Source organism: Cebus imitator, unplaced genomic scaffold (assembly GCF_001604975.1).
Source record: "Cebus imitator isolate Cc_AM_T3 unplaced genomic scaffold, Cebus_imitator-1.0 Scaffold333, whole genome shotgun sequence".
Taxonomy (NCBI): Eukaryota; Metazoa; Chordata; class Mammalia; order Primates; family Cebidae; genus Cebus; species Cebus imitator.
Window position 1 is genome coordinate 652,571 of NW_016107648.1, and position 14,906 is coordinate 667,476.

General features: G+C 38.3%; 1 protein-coding gene across 4 annotated transcripts in view; it reads left to right on the forward strand.

Annotated features, from left to right (window-relative positions):
- The window catches only part of RBPJ (recombination signal binding protein for immunoglobulin kappa J region), a 117,467-nt gene that overhangs the window by 38,037 nt on the left and 64,524 nt on the right, over positions 1-14,906 (forward strand). The window contains exons 1-2 of one of the 4 annotated variants that reach the window (XM_017505105.2): positions 619-631; positions 6,163-6,345. The exons of 2 other annotated variants lie outside the window; for them this stretch is intronic. In XM_017505105.2, coding sequence (XP_017360594.1) covers positions 6,329-6,345 — 17 coding nt within the window. In that variant the 5' untranslated portion in view covers positions 619-631; positions 6,163-6,328. Of the gene's footprint in view, positions 1-618; positions 632-6,162; positions 6,346-14,906 lie in introns of those variants that run through there. One more of the 4 variants, XM_017505103.2, reaches the window with a different exon arrangement.

A 14,906-nucleotide genomic window follows, 5' to 3' on the forward strand; every position in this document is an offset into this window, starting at 1 on the left:
TTTTTTGAGACAGAGCCTTGCTTTGTCCCTCAGGCTGGAGTACAGTGGTGTGACCCAGGCTTATTGCAACCTCCGCCTCCTGGGTTCAAGCGATTCTTCTGCCATAGCCTTCCAAGTAGCTAAAACTATAGGCTTGTGCCCCTATGCCCAGCTAATTTTTGTATTTTTAGTGGAGATGGGCTTTCTCCATGTTGGCCAGGCTGGTCACGAACTGCTGACCTCAAGTCATCTGCCCGTCGTGGCCTCCCAAAGTGGTGCAGTTACAGGCATAAGCCACTGCCCAGCCAGCAAAGAGATTTTACATGGGAAACTGAGGAAATAATTACAATATACAGAAACTGTAATTTTATTTAGATTCTTGTGATGTAAAGGAGATATAAACAGGCTTTTTTCCTTTAGGTACAAATAGAGATAGACTGTTTTCTATTTAAATGCCATTAAAAGTTTTTATACTTTTCTACTTTGCCTGTGACATGTATTGGTTTTTCAGGCTTATATTCTCTCTTCCAACTCAAAGCTCTCATTTCATGAAATAATTTGAAATAGAACTTCATTTAAAACTTACTATTTTTCTTATTTCATTTAATATTGCCTCCTGCCATCTTTTTTTGGTCTTGTTCTGTTGTACAGGGTTAGAGTACAGTGGTGCAGTCATGGGTCACTGCAGCTTCAACCTCCTAGGCTCCAGCAGTCTTCTCACCTTAGCCACTCTCCACACCCCCCTTCCCACCCCCACTGGACCCAACTCCCCGAGTAGCTGGGACTATAGGTGTGTGTCATGTGGCCTGGCCCTCTCTCTATATGTATACTTTTTGTTGCTTAGGCTGTCTACTGACATTTTTATTCTGAAGTTAAATACATCTCATCTGTGAATTTGTCAAACATCATGCACTGAACTATTTTAAACAAATTATACTTGAGAGACATTTCTTAAAAACCTGTTGTTAGAAGGCTAGGTGTGGTAGCTCACACCTGTAATCTCAAAAGGCCAAGGTAGGATTGCATGTGTTCAGGAATTCGACACCATCTTGGGCAATATAGCAAGACTTCATCTCTACAAAAAAAAAAAAAAGGAGGGGGTGAGGATGCACGCCTGTAGTCCCAGCTACACAAGTGGATCCTTTGAGCCCCAAGAGTTCAAGGCTGCAATGGGCTATGATCTGTGCTACTGCACTCCAGACTGGGCAACAGAGCAAGAGCCCATCTCTTAAAAAAAAAAAACCACCAAAACCCTAACCCCTCCCCCCCAACAAAAATGCCCCGTTACAGATAAGAACTTTGAACATCTTAAGTTATATAAAGGATAAGTGAAGACAGTCTGGCTCTTGGGAGTTCGTGCCTTATTGGGGAATCCAGGTACACTTGAGGAAACTAAGGAAGAGCACTATAGCTCATATAACGGGCATTTCCCAAGGAGCATTGAGGTACACAAGAAGAGGGAATGGTTAATTCAGACTGGGTATTCCAGTGAAAGCTTCAGGAAGCATTTCTTTTTCCACTTCTCAGTTTTAAACTTTTTAACTATGTTAGAGGAAGATGAATTCTGGAAATTTGGGGGCAGGAGATTTTGTTAAGGAATACCTGAGTACGGACTGTCCTCTGACCCTCCTGCCAAGTCAGAATGTGGTTCTTGTAAGAGATGAGTTTGTTAAAAAACCACAAGTGCCCAGTGTTAGTAAACATTGCTTTAACTGGAAGAAAACAGAACATCAGTAGAAAGGTAAGCCTGAGTAGAGGCCCAGTAAGAATGTGGCTATTTTCTCACCTCTGCCAGAGCTGGACTTGCAGAGTATGTCACTGGCAGCTGTGAGTACTTTTAGCTAGGGAGCTTGTGGCCAAGGTAAGTCTGTGCCAAGACAGGCTGCATATGCATTTGGGCTCTGTGTAGCTATTGCCATTTAGCTAAGTTCTGTATCAGTGGCTAAGTAGAGTAGGAGCTGTATCAGGCCACATAGATTTGGAGTGAGAAAGTAAGATAGTGAGTCTGTGTGGCTTCTTCCTGTCTGTAACCCATTTGAAATATTGCACAAATTTCATTTCCTTCCCCAGAGATAACTGCTGTTAAAAATTTGAGTATATTCTCCCAGACAACTTTTTTGTGTACTTAAATATACATAAAAGTATATAAATACAGTTTGGGTTTTCTTCAGGGCAGATGGGCTCATATCATTGTATATTATGTGTTATATTTACTTTTAAAATTTATAATTCTTCTTTAGTTATTATCAGCATGTATTTCGGGTTGCCCCGTCATGATTTTGTGTAGTATTCCATATCCATAATATAGTTGTAATAATATATTTAGCCAGTTCCCATTTGGTGCCCAACTAGATGTTTTTCTCTTTTAGAAACAACACTGTAGTGAATATCTTTGTGTCCTGTATGTTTGAGTATTTTTGTAGGACAGATGCTTAGAAGTGAAATTACTTGTTGCAAGGATATGTGCATTTATACTTTTGTTAGATACTGCCAAATCGTTCTCATGTTTCTGTTAACATATAACAGTGTCTGAGAATTGAATAGATACCAATAGGAGTTGGGAGGAAGAGGATTCCACATAGAGAAGTGTGCATTCGAGCATGGAGGTAGGAGAGCGTAGTGGGGATGGTGAGGAAAGAGGGAGTAAAGAATCTGGCATAGCGTATGGGAAGCAGAATGGTCTTGTGAAAGTGAGCCCATTTGAAAGGTAGGTTAGATCAGACAAAAAGACATTTTTTAATGTTTTGCTTAGAGCTTCAAATTTGAAGAAACAATGGAGCCCTTTGTAAAGGTTTCAAAACAGGAGCTTTATTTCAAGAAAATAGCTAGTGATAACTGTGAAGACTTGGCTTTTGAGGATAGGTGATTGGCTATAGGGCTATTACAGTGATTCTGTAAGGAAGAACTTAAGGAAGACCGAGGCATTAGAAATGAAAGAACGGCATCAGACTCAAGTAGTGTTAAGTAGTCTTACAAAAATCAATTTGTAAGACTTGGCTTAGGATGGGAAGAAAAATGGTTGAATGTTGCAGCTATCTGGGCGGATGAGTAGTGCCACTTAATGAAGATAGAAATAGGTTCAATTTGTAAAACAAGGGAAATATTTAGAAAATTTATCAAAATATAAGAAAGTTCCTATCCACTGTGTATCTCATCAGGTGTGTTCAGTTTATTGTGGCAAAATATACTTAAATAAAATTTATCATTTTAACACTTTTAAACTGCACAGTTTAGCAGTAGTAAGTACATTCACGCTGCTGTACAACCATCACTACCAACTATCTCCACAACTGTTTTCATCTGCCCAAACTGAAACTCCAAACCCATTAAGTAATAAGTCCCCATTGCCCCCAGGTCCCTGGTAACCACCATTCTTTTTGTCTCTGTGAATTTGACTATTCTAAGTACTTCATGTAAGTGGAATCATGTAGTATGTCTTTTTGCGACTGACTCACTTCACTTACCATAATGTCTTCAAGGTTCATCCAGGTAGCATTGTCAGAATTTTGTTTCTTTTTAAACCAGAATAGTATTCCATTGTATGCATTTACCACATTTTAAAATCCATTCATTGGTAGGTAGACATTTGGGTTACTTATGCTCAGATGTTTTCTCTATATTTTTGAGGGAGATTCTTGTTTTTTTGTTTTGTTTTGTTTTTGTTTTTTTTAATGATCAGAGAGTGAATTGCCTAGTTATTGAAGAGTGAATATAATAAAATTGGGTTTGATAAACTACCAACCACTGCACTCTTATATAGATCCGTTGTTACAAAATGGTGTTGGTTGCCAAAAGGATGGTTACAGAAGACTGTACATTGTACAGGGCAAATTAATCAAGACCATTGGAAAAATAGCATAAAATATGTATCCTACTAGTGGTAAGTACCATAATGGTCAAAGGTATAGTATAAAGTTGATAGAAGACTTGTGGTTCTTAAGATATGGTGATGGATTATTGTGAGGAAGTGTAATAGGTACAAAATTACGTATACTTTGAAAAACAGTGATGGTGTAATATATGTTCTAGTCTTCGAGTTCCACACAGGTGACTTTACTAACATTTCTTTCTATATTTTTAAAACAGTTCCCTCAGTTCAGGGGCAATGGGTCATGCCTATAATCCCAGCACTTTGGGAGGCCAGGGCAGGAGGACAGCTTGAGACCAGGAGTTTGAAACCAGCCTGGCAGCATAGTGAGACCCCATCTCTGAAAACAAACAAAAAAAAGTTAGCTGGGCATGTGGTGCATGCCTATAGTTCCAGCTACTTAGGAGGCTGAGGCATGAGGATTACTTGAACCCAGGAGGTTGAGGCTGCAGTAAGCCATAATTGTGTCACTACACTACAGCCTGGATAACAAAGCGAGATCTTGTCTCTTTAAAAAAAAAAAGCCCATTCATTTATTCAGGTTTGAGGCAGTGGGTTCACTGCTGCCTGCTTTCCCAGTTCACTGTGTCATCACTGTGTTCCAGATTACTGTTCTAAATGCTTTACATGTATTAAGTATTTCCCCTTCCATTATTTCATTTTTATCCCAATTTTTCTTTTCTTTGTTTGTTTGTTTTTGTTTTGAGATGCAGTTTTGCTTTTGTTGCCCAGGCTGGAGTGTAATGGCTCTGTTGGCTCACTGCAGCCTCAGCCTCCCGGGTTCAAGCAACTCTCCTGTCTCAGCCTCCCAAGTAGCTGGGATTACAGGCATGCGCCACCATGCCCAGCTAATTTTGTATTTATTAGTAGAGACGGGGCTTCTCCGTGTTGGTCAGGCTGGTCTCTAACTCCTGACCTCAGATAATCCACCTGCCTCAGCCTCGCAAAGTGCTGGAATTACAGGTGTGAGCCACTGCGCCCAGCTTTTTATTCCAAGGAATGGGAAGGGGCCAGAGGGTTGGACTAATGCGCTAAAGTCATCAGTTTGAAAATATGGTTGTGGCTACAGGTAGAGATTTCATTGGACCAGGTCTCTTGTTTCTGTTCTTCATTAGTTTCTTCCCTATTTTGGTAGAGTTTTTTCCTATATGTAATTCTGTCACCATTATAAGCTTTCTGAAGAGTGACCTACATTTTGTACCCTACATTCCCTACAATCTACAATAAATCTAAATCTTAAAAATATGTAACTTTTTTGACAGTGGATTAAAAGATTTTAATCAGTTACATCTACCCTTTCAACTAGGAAATAGTTTCACTTTCTCCTTAGCACACTTTTTAGCCCTAGCTGGGAAACTTTTTCATCTTTCATTCTTTACACAAGCTGTTCCACATGCCTAGAGCATAACAGAACCTTTCTCATCTTCTTTCTTAGGAAGCTCTTTTTATGGCTTGCCTATGTTAAAATTTGCCTTATCAGTCATCCTAAAGTAATTTAAATTGCTTTATGACAGTAGATATATATATTTATTGATCAGTTATCAGTTAGTTTTACTTTCTTTGTGTAGCTTTAGTGTTCTTGTAGCTACATTATGCCAGACTTGTGGCAAAAACAGTGTGAATTCTTAGTAGATTTCAAATGTGACACATACACTTCTTACTATATCATTTCTAAAAGTGAAATTTTTTTAATGTTTTTATGTAAGAAAGGTGGGGTAGGGTGTGGAAGACAGGCACAGATACCTGTCAAGTCAATCACAGAATGGCAGTAAAACTTGATGGTAGCCATCTATCTGTTCATTTTTATGAATGCTATTATAGAAATAAGCTTTAGAAACTGGAGCTGTTTTCAGTTTAATGATGTCCATGGAATTAACATGATTCAGTAATATCAACATCAGGAGGAGCGTTGTTCGAAGGATCCTCTGCCTAATCTATTATCAGTTTCCTTTTAGATAGGTGTATAGGTGATTTCTGGCCCTCACCCAAACAGGATAGAATAGTGGTCATTGAAAAATGAACCTGGCACCTAGCAAGTCTTCAGACCAGTCTTTTAAGTAATTTTTTTTTCCTTGAGAAGAAAATTAAACAATTGGGGCAAAGAGATTTGTGGGGTTTTACTAGAAAGATAAAGCAAGGACTGTCACTCTGACTTGTATCCCTCATTCATATGAGGGTTCACATAAAAAATGACAGTGTTACACAGTCGTAGCAGCTGATTTTTGTTTTTCTTAGTCATGGCAGCAGTTAACACAGTGCACTAATGGTTTAACATACCAACACTTAAGGCCTTATTTTTTGTTTTTGTTTTTAAGTCATTGAAATTATGAGACTATCATTCAAATGGAAGCATTGTAGTTCTTCGGAACCATTATGATCTCAAAACGAAAGGAGAATGATACAGATACACTGGCTGAGGTGTTTTGAGGTGCATCGAAGTATTCCAAGCTGTGACTTACCTTAACATGTTCTTGAAGTACCATGGCGTGGATTAAAAGGTATGCTTTAGTAATCTCCCAGTGACTCCAAGGTCATGGATAGAATGAACGCTCATGATTCTGTATTTAGTTACTGCATATTTAAGATATTCTGTATTTAGTTATTGCATATTTAAGATATATAAATATTTTGATTATAGATGTGGTTATGGATTTATGGTAGTATTTTTTGTTACAAAAGCCCATGGATTTTCTTTTTCCTTTTTGAAATATAGTTATGGAAAATACTGTGGTAAATGTTTTCCCTAGGTTTTAATAGTAATGAGCTGTAATTTCATTCACCAAATAGTTTAGGGATTATTCATGTGTTAGTCCGTAATTATCTTTTACATCACAGACTAGTTCTCTACAATACTGTCATTTTATGGTAACCTGAACAGGAAATTGTTGGATGAAGTCTTCAGTTGGGGTACTAATTTGACCAAACAAAACAATTTTTACTTGGATTTTTTAGTACAGTTTTGTCTTTTACAAAGAATTTTCACATAAAGGAAAATGAATAATTTATGTATTTACTTTTTTTTTTTTTTTAATTGAGATGGAGTCTCACTCCATTGCCCAGGCTGGAGTGCAGTGGCACAATCTCAGCTCACTGCAACCTCTGCCTCCCAAGTTCAAGCAGTTCTCCTGTCTCAGCCTCCCAAGTAGCTGGGACTACAGGCACCCGCCACCATGCCCAGCTAATTCTTGTATTTTAAGTAGAGACAGTGTTTCACCATATTGGTTAGGCTGATCTGAAGCTCCTGACCACAGATGATCCACCCACCTCAGCCTCCCAAAGTGCTGGGATTACAGGTGTGAGTCACCGTGCCTGGCCGAAAATGAGTAATTTAAAAAATTAATATTGTGATTTTTATTTGTTTACCAATGTATTTATGTAGTTAATCATTCATGTGTTTGTGATATATAGCCTTGCTGTTACTTGTGGTTACTAGTAGAGTAATTCTAGCCTTCGTAATACCCACTTAACCATCAAAAACTTTTGACGTTTTTATTTTTGTAAAATTTGGAGTGATGTAATAAAAACCTAACTTTTGTACTGTGTGATTGGTATTAATTGTTCCTTTTAAAGAGTGATAAAAGTGAACAACCCAGAAAGAATGTTGAATTCATTGCTGTTACATTAGGTTCAGAACTCTCTTTTAGGTAATAAAAGAAACAATATTGGGAAGACAGAGGTTTAAATCTATCATGGGTTGATAAATTTAATAGAAATACTGGTATAGTCCATGATTTTTATCAGTTAGGCTACCTCTTGTTAAAATCCTTTTGGTGTATGTTAGCAGTTAAATTCTTAATGGAATTTAGTTGTTAAGATGAAACTGCTTTATATTAAACTCTTAATTCATAATGACAGTGATCTAATCAAGTTCCAAGGTAGAATCATCTGCTTATTAGCCAAGGCGATCAGTCAGTTCAATCAGGAATTTTATGTCTGATGGCATAGAATAGTATCCACCCTCAAAAGATATTCTTGGATGTAATGGTTTCAGGATAGTGTTCAATGTGTTGTTTACAAAATATGTTTCTTTCTAATACTTGATATCTCAACATTAACATTTTCTTTTGGGGTAGCACTTGAGAATCCATTTGTTTTGTTTTAACTCCACAGAGGTTTTTGATGTACAGCTAGAGTTGGGAAGTCCTGTTCCCTTTGCAAGACTTCGCCCCCCACCCCCCAGAAATGGAATCTTACTCTGTCGCTCAGGCTGGAGTGCAGTGGTGTGATCTCATCGCACTGCAAACTCTACCTCCTGGGTTCAAGCAGTTCTTCTGCCTCAGCCTTCCCAGTAGCTGGGATTACAAGCACAAGCCACCATGCCCAGCTAATTTTTTGTGTTTTTAATAGATACAGGGTTTCACCATATTGGCCAGGCTGGTCTCGAACTCCTGACCTCATGATCTGCCCGCCTCGGGCTCCCAAAGTGCTGGTATTACAGGCGTGAGCCACCGTGCCCGGCCTGTAAGTCTTAATAACTTTGTGATTAAGAGCTTACTTAGATTCTGGGGTTACCCCACCAGCATTTCAATTCTAATGCTTCCCTTGTTATTCTAACAGGTTCTAAGAATGACTTGAAAAAACTCATAAATTTATATATTTTTTTAAAAAGCAACTTGTTACATAATTTTATAATATGATTTATATATGGATAATTGTACATATACATCCAGTGCAGGTTTGGACATGTGGGAGGCCAGTGTCAGATTAAGTATTGGTGATTATTAAATGCAGATCAGAACTTTTTTTTGTAGAGGGTGTGCTATTACATTTTTCTTACCCTGACTGAGTCTTGTACTCTTCTGTGCTATTCCTAGAGCAAAATAAGCCATCACTATTTGACAGATGTTATCAATTATTTGGGCTTTTTCTCATCAGTGAAAGAAGGTGGCCACTAGGGTCTGCTACTTTATCTGTGATCATCTTACACTGCTGGGTTGATTTGTGTGTTCTCTAAAGCTGTGTTTTTCAAGTTGCAGGTTTCAGCACATTCATGAGTGGGTCAAGAAATAAATTCAGTGGGTTATGACCAGCATTAAAGCATGTATTATATAGAAAATAAAATATCAGTGCACTGAATATAGAAAAGGATATATTTCTTAAAACTTCTGTTTTAATTTTATCAAAAGATTGAAATAAAATATATGCACATTTATGTGACTGTTGTTTCCACTAGTGTATGTTTCCCTTAGTCACAGATGTCCCTTAGAAATGGTATTAGTTTTATATTATTTTGCCTTCTGAGAAGAAGTGACCAGCATTTAAGTTTCAGTGTGGCTTCTAATAGTATGCCATATCCTCTACATTCCTTTCAGGGGTCCTTCTACCATCTTTTATTTTTTGAAGTAAAGGTTATTAGGAGAGAATATCTAAGGAATAGAAGAGAGTAGGAGAACATAGCAGCAGTGGCTTTTGAGTGACATTTACCAAGGTTGTTTTATTAAGTAGAGTGATGTAGTATCTGCCCCTTGGCATACATTGTGATGGTTATCAACTCATAGATCAGTGGTTTTCAAACTGCTGTGCTACTACAGTGGTAGTAGCACACTCTGGAAGCAATTTAGTAAGTTACTGCCTCCCAGGAACCCCATCCCCTGCCAAATGAAACAGAAAAGAACAAAATAGAAAATATTATGAATGTATCACATAATTCTAAAATTTTGTTTCAGGGGCATGTATAGGTACGGGATTGCAGAGACCTAATTTCTAGTGGTCGTCAACTGGAAAACTATGAAACTCAGTCTAATAAATCCATATTACCAAGCCGACCTCAGCCACAAAAGCCTTCAGTTATCTAAGACAAGTATTACCAGATCAGTAGTTTTTAAAAAATCTTTGATGATAAAGAACAGTTAGTTTGCTGTGAAACCTTGGTTTTGTTTTTTGTTGCTGTATTGTTTTGTGATGTGTATGTATTTGTTTGCCCTCATACACACACACACACACACACACACACACACACACACGTTTTGAGATATATATATATCTATAGAAAGATAGATAGATATGTTTTTTGAGATGGAGTCTTGTTTTGTCACCCAGGCTGGAGTGCAGTGGTGCTATCTTGGCTTACTGCAACCTCCGCTTCCCAGGTTCAAGCAGTTCTCCTGCCTCAGCCTACCGTAGCTGGGACTACAGGCGCATGCCACTATGCCCGGCTAATTTTTTGTATTTTTAGTAGAGATGGGGTTTCACCATATTAGCCAAGATGGTCTTGATCTCCTGACCTCGTGATCTGCCTGCCCCAGCCTTCCAAAGTGCTGGGATTACAGGTGTGAGCCAACGCGCCCAGCCTGCCCTGGTTAATATTTAAAAGTTCATAAGTAAGAAATTTACAGTACATCGTAGTTGTGGAAGGACTTGCCCTTGATTTGCATTGATGGAAGAGACCCATGCAGTTAAAAAAAAATACAAATAGGTGGGTCATGGTGGCTCATGCCTGTAATCCCAGCACTTTGGGAGGCCTTGGCAGGCAGATCACAAGGTCATAAGTTTGAGACCAGCCTGGCGGTCTCAAAGATGGTAAAACTCCATCTCTACTAAAAATCACAAGGTCATAAGTTTGAGACCAGCCTGGTGGTCTCAAAATGGTGAAACCCTGGGTATGGCGGCGGGCGCCCATAGCCCCACCTACTCGGGAGGCTGAGGCAAGAGAATTGCTTGAACCTGGGAGACGGAGGTTGCAGTGAGCCAAGATTGTGCCATTACATTTCAGCCTAGGTGACAGAGTGAGATTCCATTTCAAAAATAAAAATAAAGTGCAAAAAAAAAAAAAATGATGCATGCTAAAACCTCTCAATTCAGCCTGAGCACAGTGGCTCACACCTGTAATCCCAACACTTTGGGAGGCCTAGGTGGGTGGATCACCTGGGGTCAGGAGTTCAACACCAGCTTGGCCAACATGGCGAAACCCCATCTCCATTAGAAATCCAAAAGTTAACCAGATGTGGTTAATCCCAACTACTTGGGAGGCTGAGGCAGGAGAATCACTGGAACCCAGGACATGGAGTTTGCAGTGAACCAAGATCATGCCACTACACTCCATCCTGGGCAACAGAGTAAGAGTCTTGTCTCAAAAAAATAAAAAATACAAATAAAACCTCTCAGTTTATTTTTCATTCTTTATATGTTAGGACTTGTTTGTATAATAGATGCTTCTTTAATTCAGAAGGTAAATATAAAATTAAAGGTTGCAAAAATTAAGCATAAGTTAGATACATTACAAATATTGAAGGTAGTTAAATGTTCAAATGTTAAAGCTCCTGTTTTTGTGAAGATTTCGATAACATTTAAAATTTTATTTTTCTTGGATTAGTTCCTGTGCCTACCACAGTGTCCTTGTAACAACAGGTGTTTGCTTTGTAGATTTATTGAGGATGATCACAGAGTTTCTGGTGAATATTTTAAATTAAGGCTTCAAAGTAGGGCGGTATCAGCATATGTATGTTTTAAGATTGTCTAAAATATAGTTTCTTTCACCTCAGAAAACAGTAAGAGCATCATGACTTGTGGTAAATTGTTCCATAGCAGTGGAATTTGCACACTAGTTTTCTACACTTGGGAGTTGAAAAATGGAAGAAATCTTGGCCAAAAGAGAAGGACAAAAGATAATACACGTAATTCATCTTTTTCTGCAAGTTCTTGGAAATTGAGTCAAAGTACATAGTTCAGTTCTCTGAATTGGGCATGATATGCTCTTTAGAAATCATGTTTTGAAATTAAAGAAGATAAATAACCTCTCCCAATCAGTGTGTTAACTACCCTGATGATGGTTACTTGTCTTTGTACAGATGTGTGTAGGCACATGTTTTTAGTGGTGGAGGCAGTAAATGAAAACATGTGGATTCAGAGTATGGAAGAGTTGAATTCTTTTTTTTTCTATTGCTTTGTTTCACCAGATTCTCCCTATTCCACATTAACCCCTTGTCTTCTCCCAGATGATTCGATTCTTCCTACTCTTTTCCATAGCATTGTTTGGCATTTTGGCATTGTAAAAGGATTGCTTCTTTTTTTCCTTAAGTCGAATTTACTCACTTCAGTGTCACTGCTTTCCATCTCATGCTGGTTATTCTGTTGGAAGCACAAGGTTTCATGTTGTCTCTCTGTGGAATTTGTTTCTTGAAAGCTATGTCTCTTTTCATTAGTTGTCATCATGTATGAAAGTGGCTTGTATTCTTTTTCTTTGGTAAATTTCTCTTCCTAGAGTGTACTTTAGAAGGAAACTAAACTGCATTTTAGTTTAGTTGGCCCCAAACGGAGATCAGTATCCAGAGATGGCACCCAAGGGTGATAAAGGGATTACAAATGGCTTTAGTGGCCGGGCGCAGTGTCTCATGCCTGTAATCCCCACTTTGGTAGACCGAGGCGGGCGGATCACAAGGTAAAGAGATCGAGACCATCCTGGCCAACATGGTGAAACCCTGTCTCTACTAAAAATACAAAAATTAGCTGGGTGTGGTGGCACTTGCCTGTAGTCCCAGCTACTCGGAAGGATGAGGCAGAAGGATCACTTGAACCCGGAAGGCGGAGGTTGCAGTGAGCCGAGACTGCACCACTGCCCTCCAGCCTGGCGATGTCTCAAAAAAAAAAAAAACAATGCCTGTAGAAGTGTTGGTGGCAGCAGCTAGGCAGCTAGGTTAATCAAATGTGCATGAACTTTAAATAAACTCCTTTATTGTTGAATTTTCTGTGGAAAAATTAATTTGAGTGAGAAATTCTAGCCCTGGGTCAGGGACAGGCCAGAGACAACACACATGTGCTATATAAAACGGGGGTGACTGGGTGCAGGCAAAACCCACTGAAAGTATTCATATTTGAAATAAACAGTCACTTTCTCTGTAGGAAGCCAATTTTCAATCCTTGGTCTACTTTCCAGATCTTTTCTTTCCCCCACCCCCATTAACAGATTTTGCTTATTTTCTTGACTCCTATATCTTCATCCCCTGGAACAGTGAATAGTCATAACAGGTATTCAGCAAATATTAGTTAAATGAATGAACTTTTGATAATACCAGGTTTTTCAGACATGCATCTATTCTGTCATGGCAGAACAAGTAATACTCTTATTTATCAACCTTTTAATTTACAAATGGAGAGAATAACTAGATATATAAGAAGGTAGTCTTATTTTGAAATGATTTCAAGTTCTAGAAAGTTGTCATCATTGAACTCTTGTGAGTTGGGGATTGGTAAATCTGAAGGCCAAGAAAATCTGAGTGTGTATGCTAATGTTGGATCAATATTGTACTTACCATATGCCCCTCACCAGGTGATTTACCTAGTCTTCACAACAACTCTCCAGATTGCTAACAATTAACATTCCTATTTTACAGAAACTGATGCTCTAGAATAACCATAAAACTGTTACGGGTTTTTGTTTTTTTTTGGTTTGTTTTTGTTAGAAAAACCTGGATTTTGGGGAAGCAAAAGATGGAAAGAGTTAATGTAATAATTCACCAGCCTTTTCTCACAGTGGTAGATATCCAAATGTGAGATCATTTATGAGGAAAGACTGATTGTGATCTATGCTCATATTCCACAGAAGAAAAGCTCTGCACATTTCCATATTTGGGACTGACCAGATTTGGTTTGTTAGGAGGTAGACAGTTGCCCTTTTATGGCCACTAGATACTCTATTGCCCCCTTTTATTTCTGTTCAACTTGGTGGCTCTGACAACTCCCTCAAACAATCTTTTCTCTCTCTCTTTTTTTTTCACTGCTCTTTTGTACTCCAGTGTTCTCTGCTTTCCTCCCTCTCCTCTCTTCCAGCCTCCTAGCCCCTTTCTCTCTCTTCTCCTCCCCCCTTTCTCTCTCTTCTCCTCCCATCCCTCATTTACACACAGCCTGAACAAACAAAAGAGTTTGCTGTGCATTCTGCCTGTAAAAGAATAATACGTGAACATTGGTTTTGAGTCAGTGAACTGGGTAGGTTAAGTGAGAAGTGATCTGGCCTGCGAGGATGAAGTCAGGAGGATGCTGTGAAAATAGCATAAATCTCAGATCTTAGAAGTTGCCCAAAAAAGGGAGAGCTGATCAAGGACAAGTAGTATTTCTCAGAATAAAGAGCTCATTGAATATAATGCCTGGACCAGTGGTTTTAATTTTGGAGAAATACTGTAACCAAACCAAAACATTGCTGGATAGTAGGAAAAAATTAACAGAATCACTCCCCTTCAACTTGATTTTTGTTCCAAAGTTCAAGTTTTTACTTAGAATTAAGGATTTCTTTTCAATCTGAAACTCATATCCCGAGCTCCTAATATTTTAAAAGTACAAGTAGCCAATTTGTTAACTAATAACATTATGTTTAATAATATTTTCATTATTAAACACAATGGCTTATTAGATTATTGTTGTTACAGTGAAGAATTGTCTGGGTGTAATTGCTGGAGATCTGAACTTGGTATGTCACATTTTCCCATAAATTAGTTTTAGACTCAACAAAACTACGTGAGGGAATGTTTAAGGTGTATTGAGAGACTCCCGTTTAGATCTTGATATCACTTCTTTATAAAATCTGTCAGAAATGTGAATTATCACTTTTTTGAAGTGGCAACATGCTTCAAAAATAATTGAAGCTATGGAGCAAGTAATAACAGTAACCTGTAATGTTGTATCTTTGTGGGGCATTCTCCATGAGAAAAATAGTTCTATCAGTTTTAGCTACCTGAATTTGGTAAAGTAGTTCCCTTTTCTCTGCATTGTAAAATTTGAAAAGTTAATATCACTTAGTTTTCTTCTCTATTGCGGAAATTAGACATTACAGATCAGTTTTTTAAATCATCATTTCATTGTGCTTTAATCATTGTTAAATTGTAATTGACCTAAATAATATAGTTTATTTTTGTTTTGTTTGTTTTGTTTTGTTTTGTTTTGTTTTGTTTTGTTTTGTTTTGTTTTTTTGAGACGGAGTTTCGCTCTTGTTACCCAGGCTGGAGTGCAATGTCGCGATCTCGGCTCACCGCAACCTCCGCCTCCTGGGTTCAGGCAATTCTCCTGCCTCAGCCTCCCGAGTAGCCGGGACTACAGGCACATGCCACCACGCCCAGCTAATTTTTTGTAT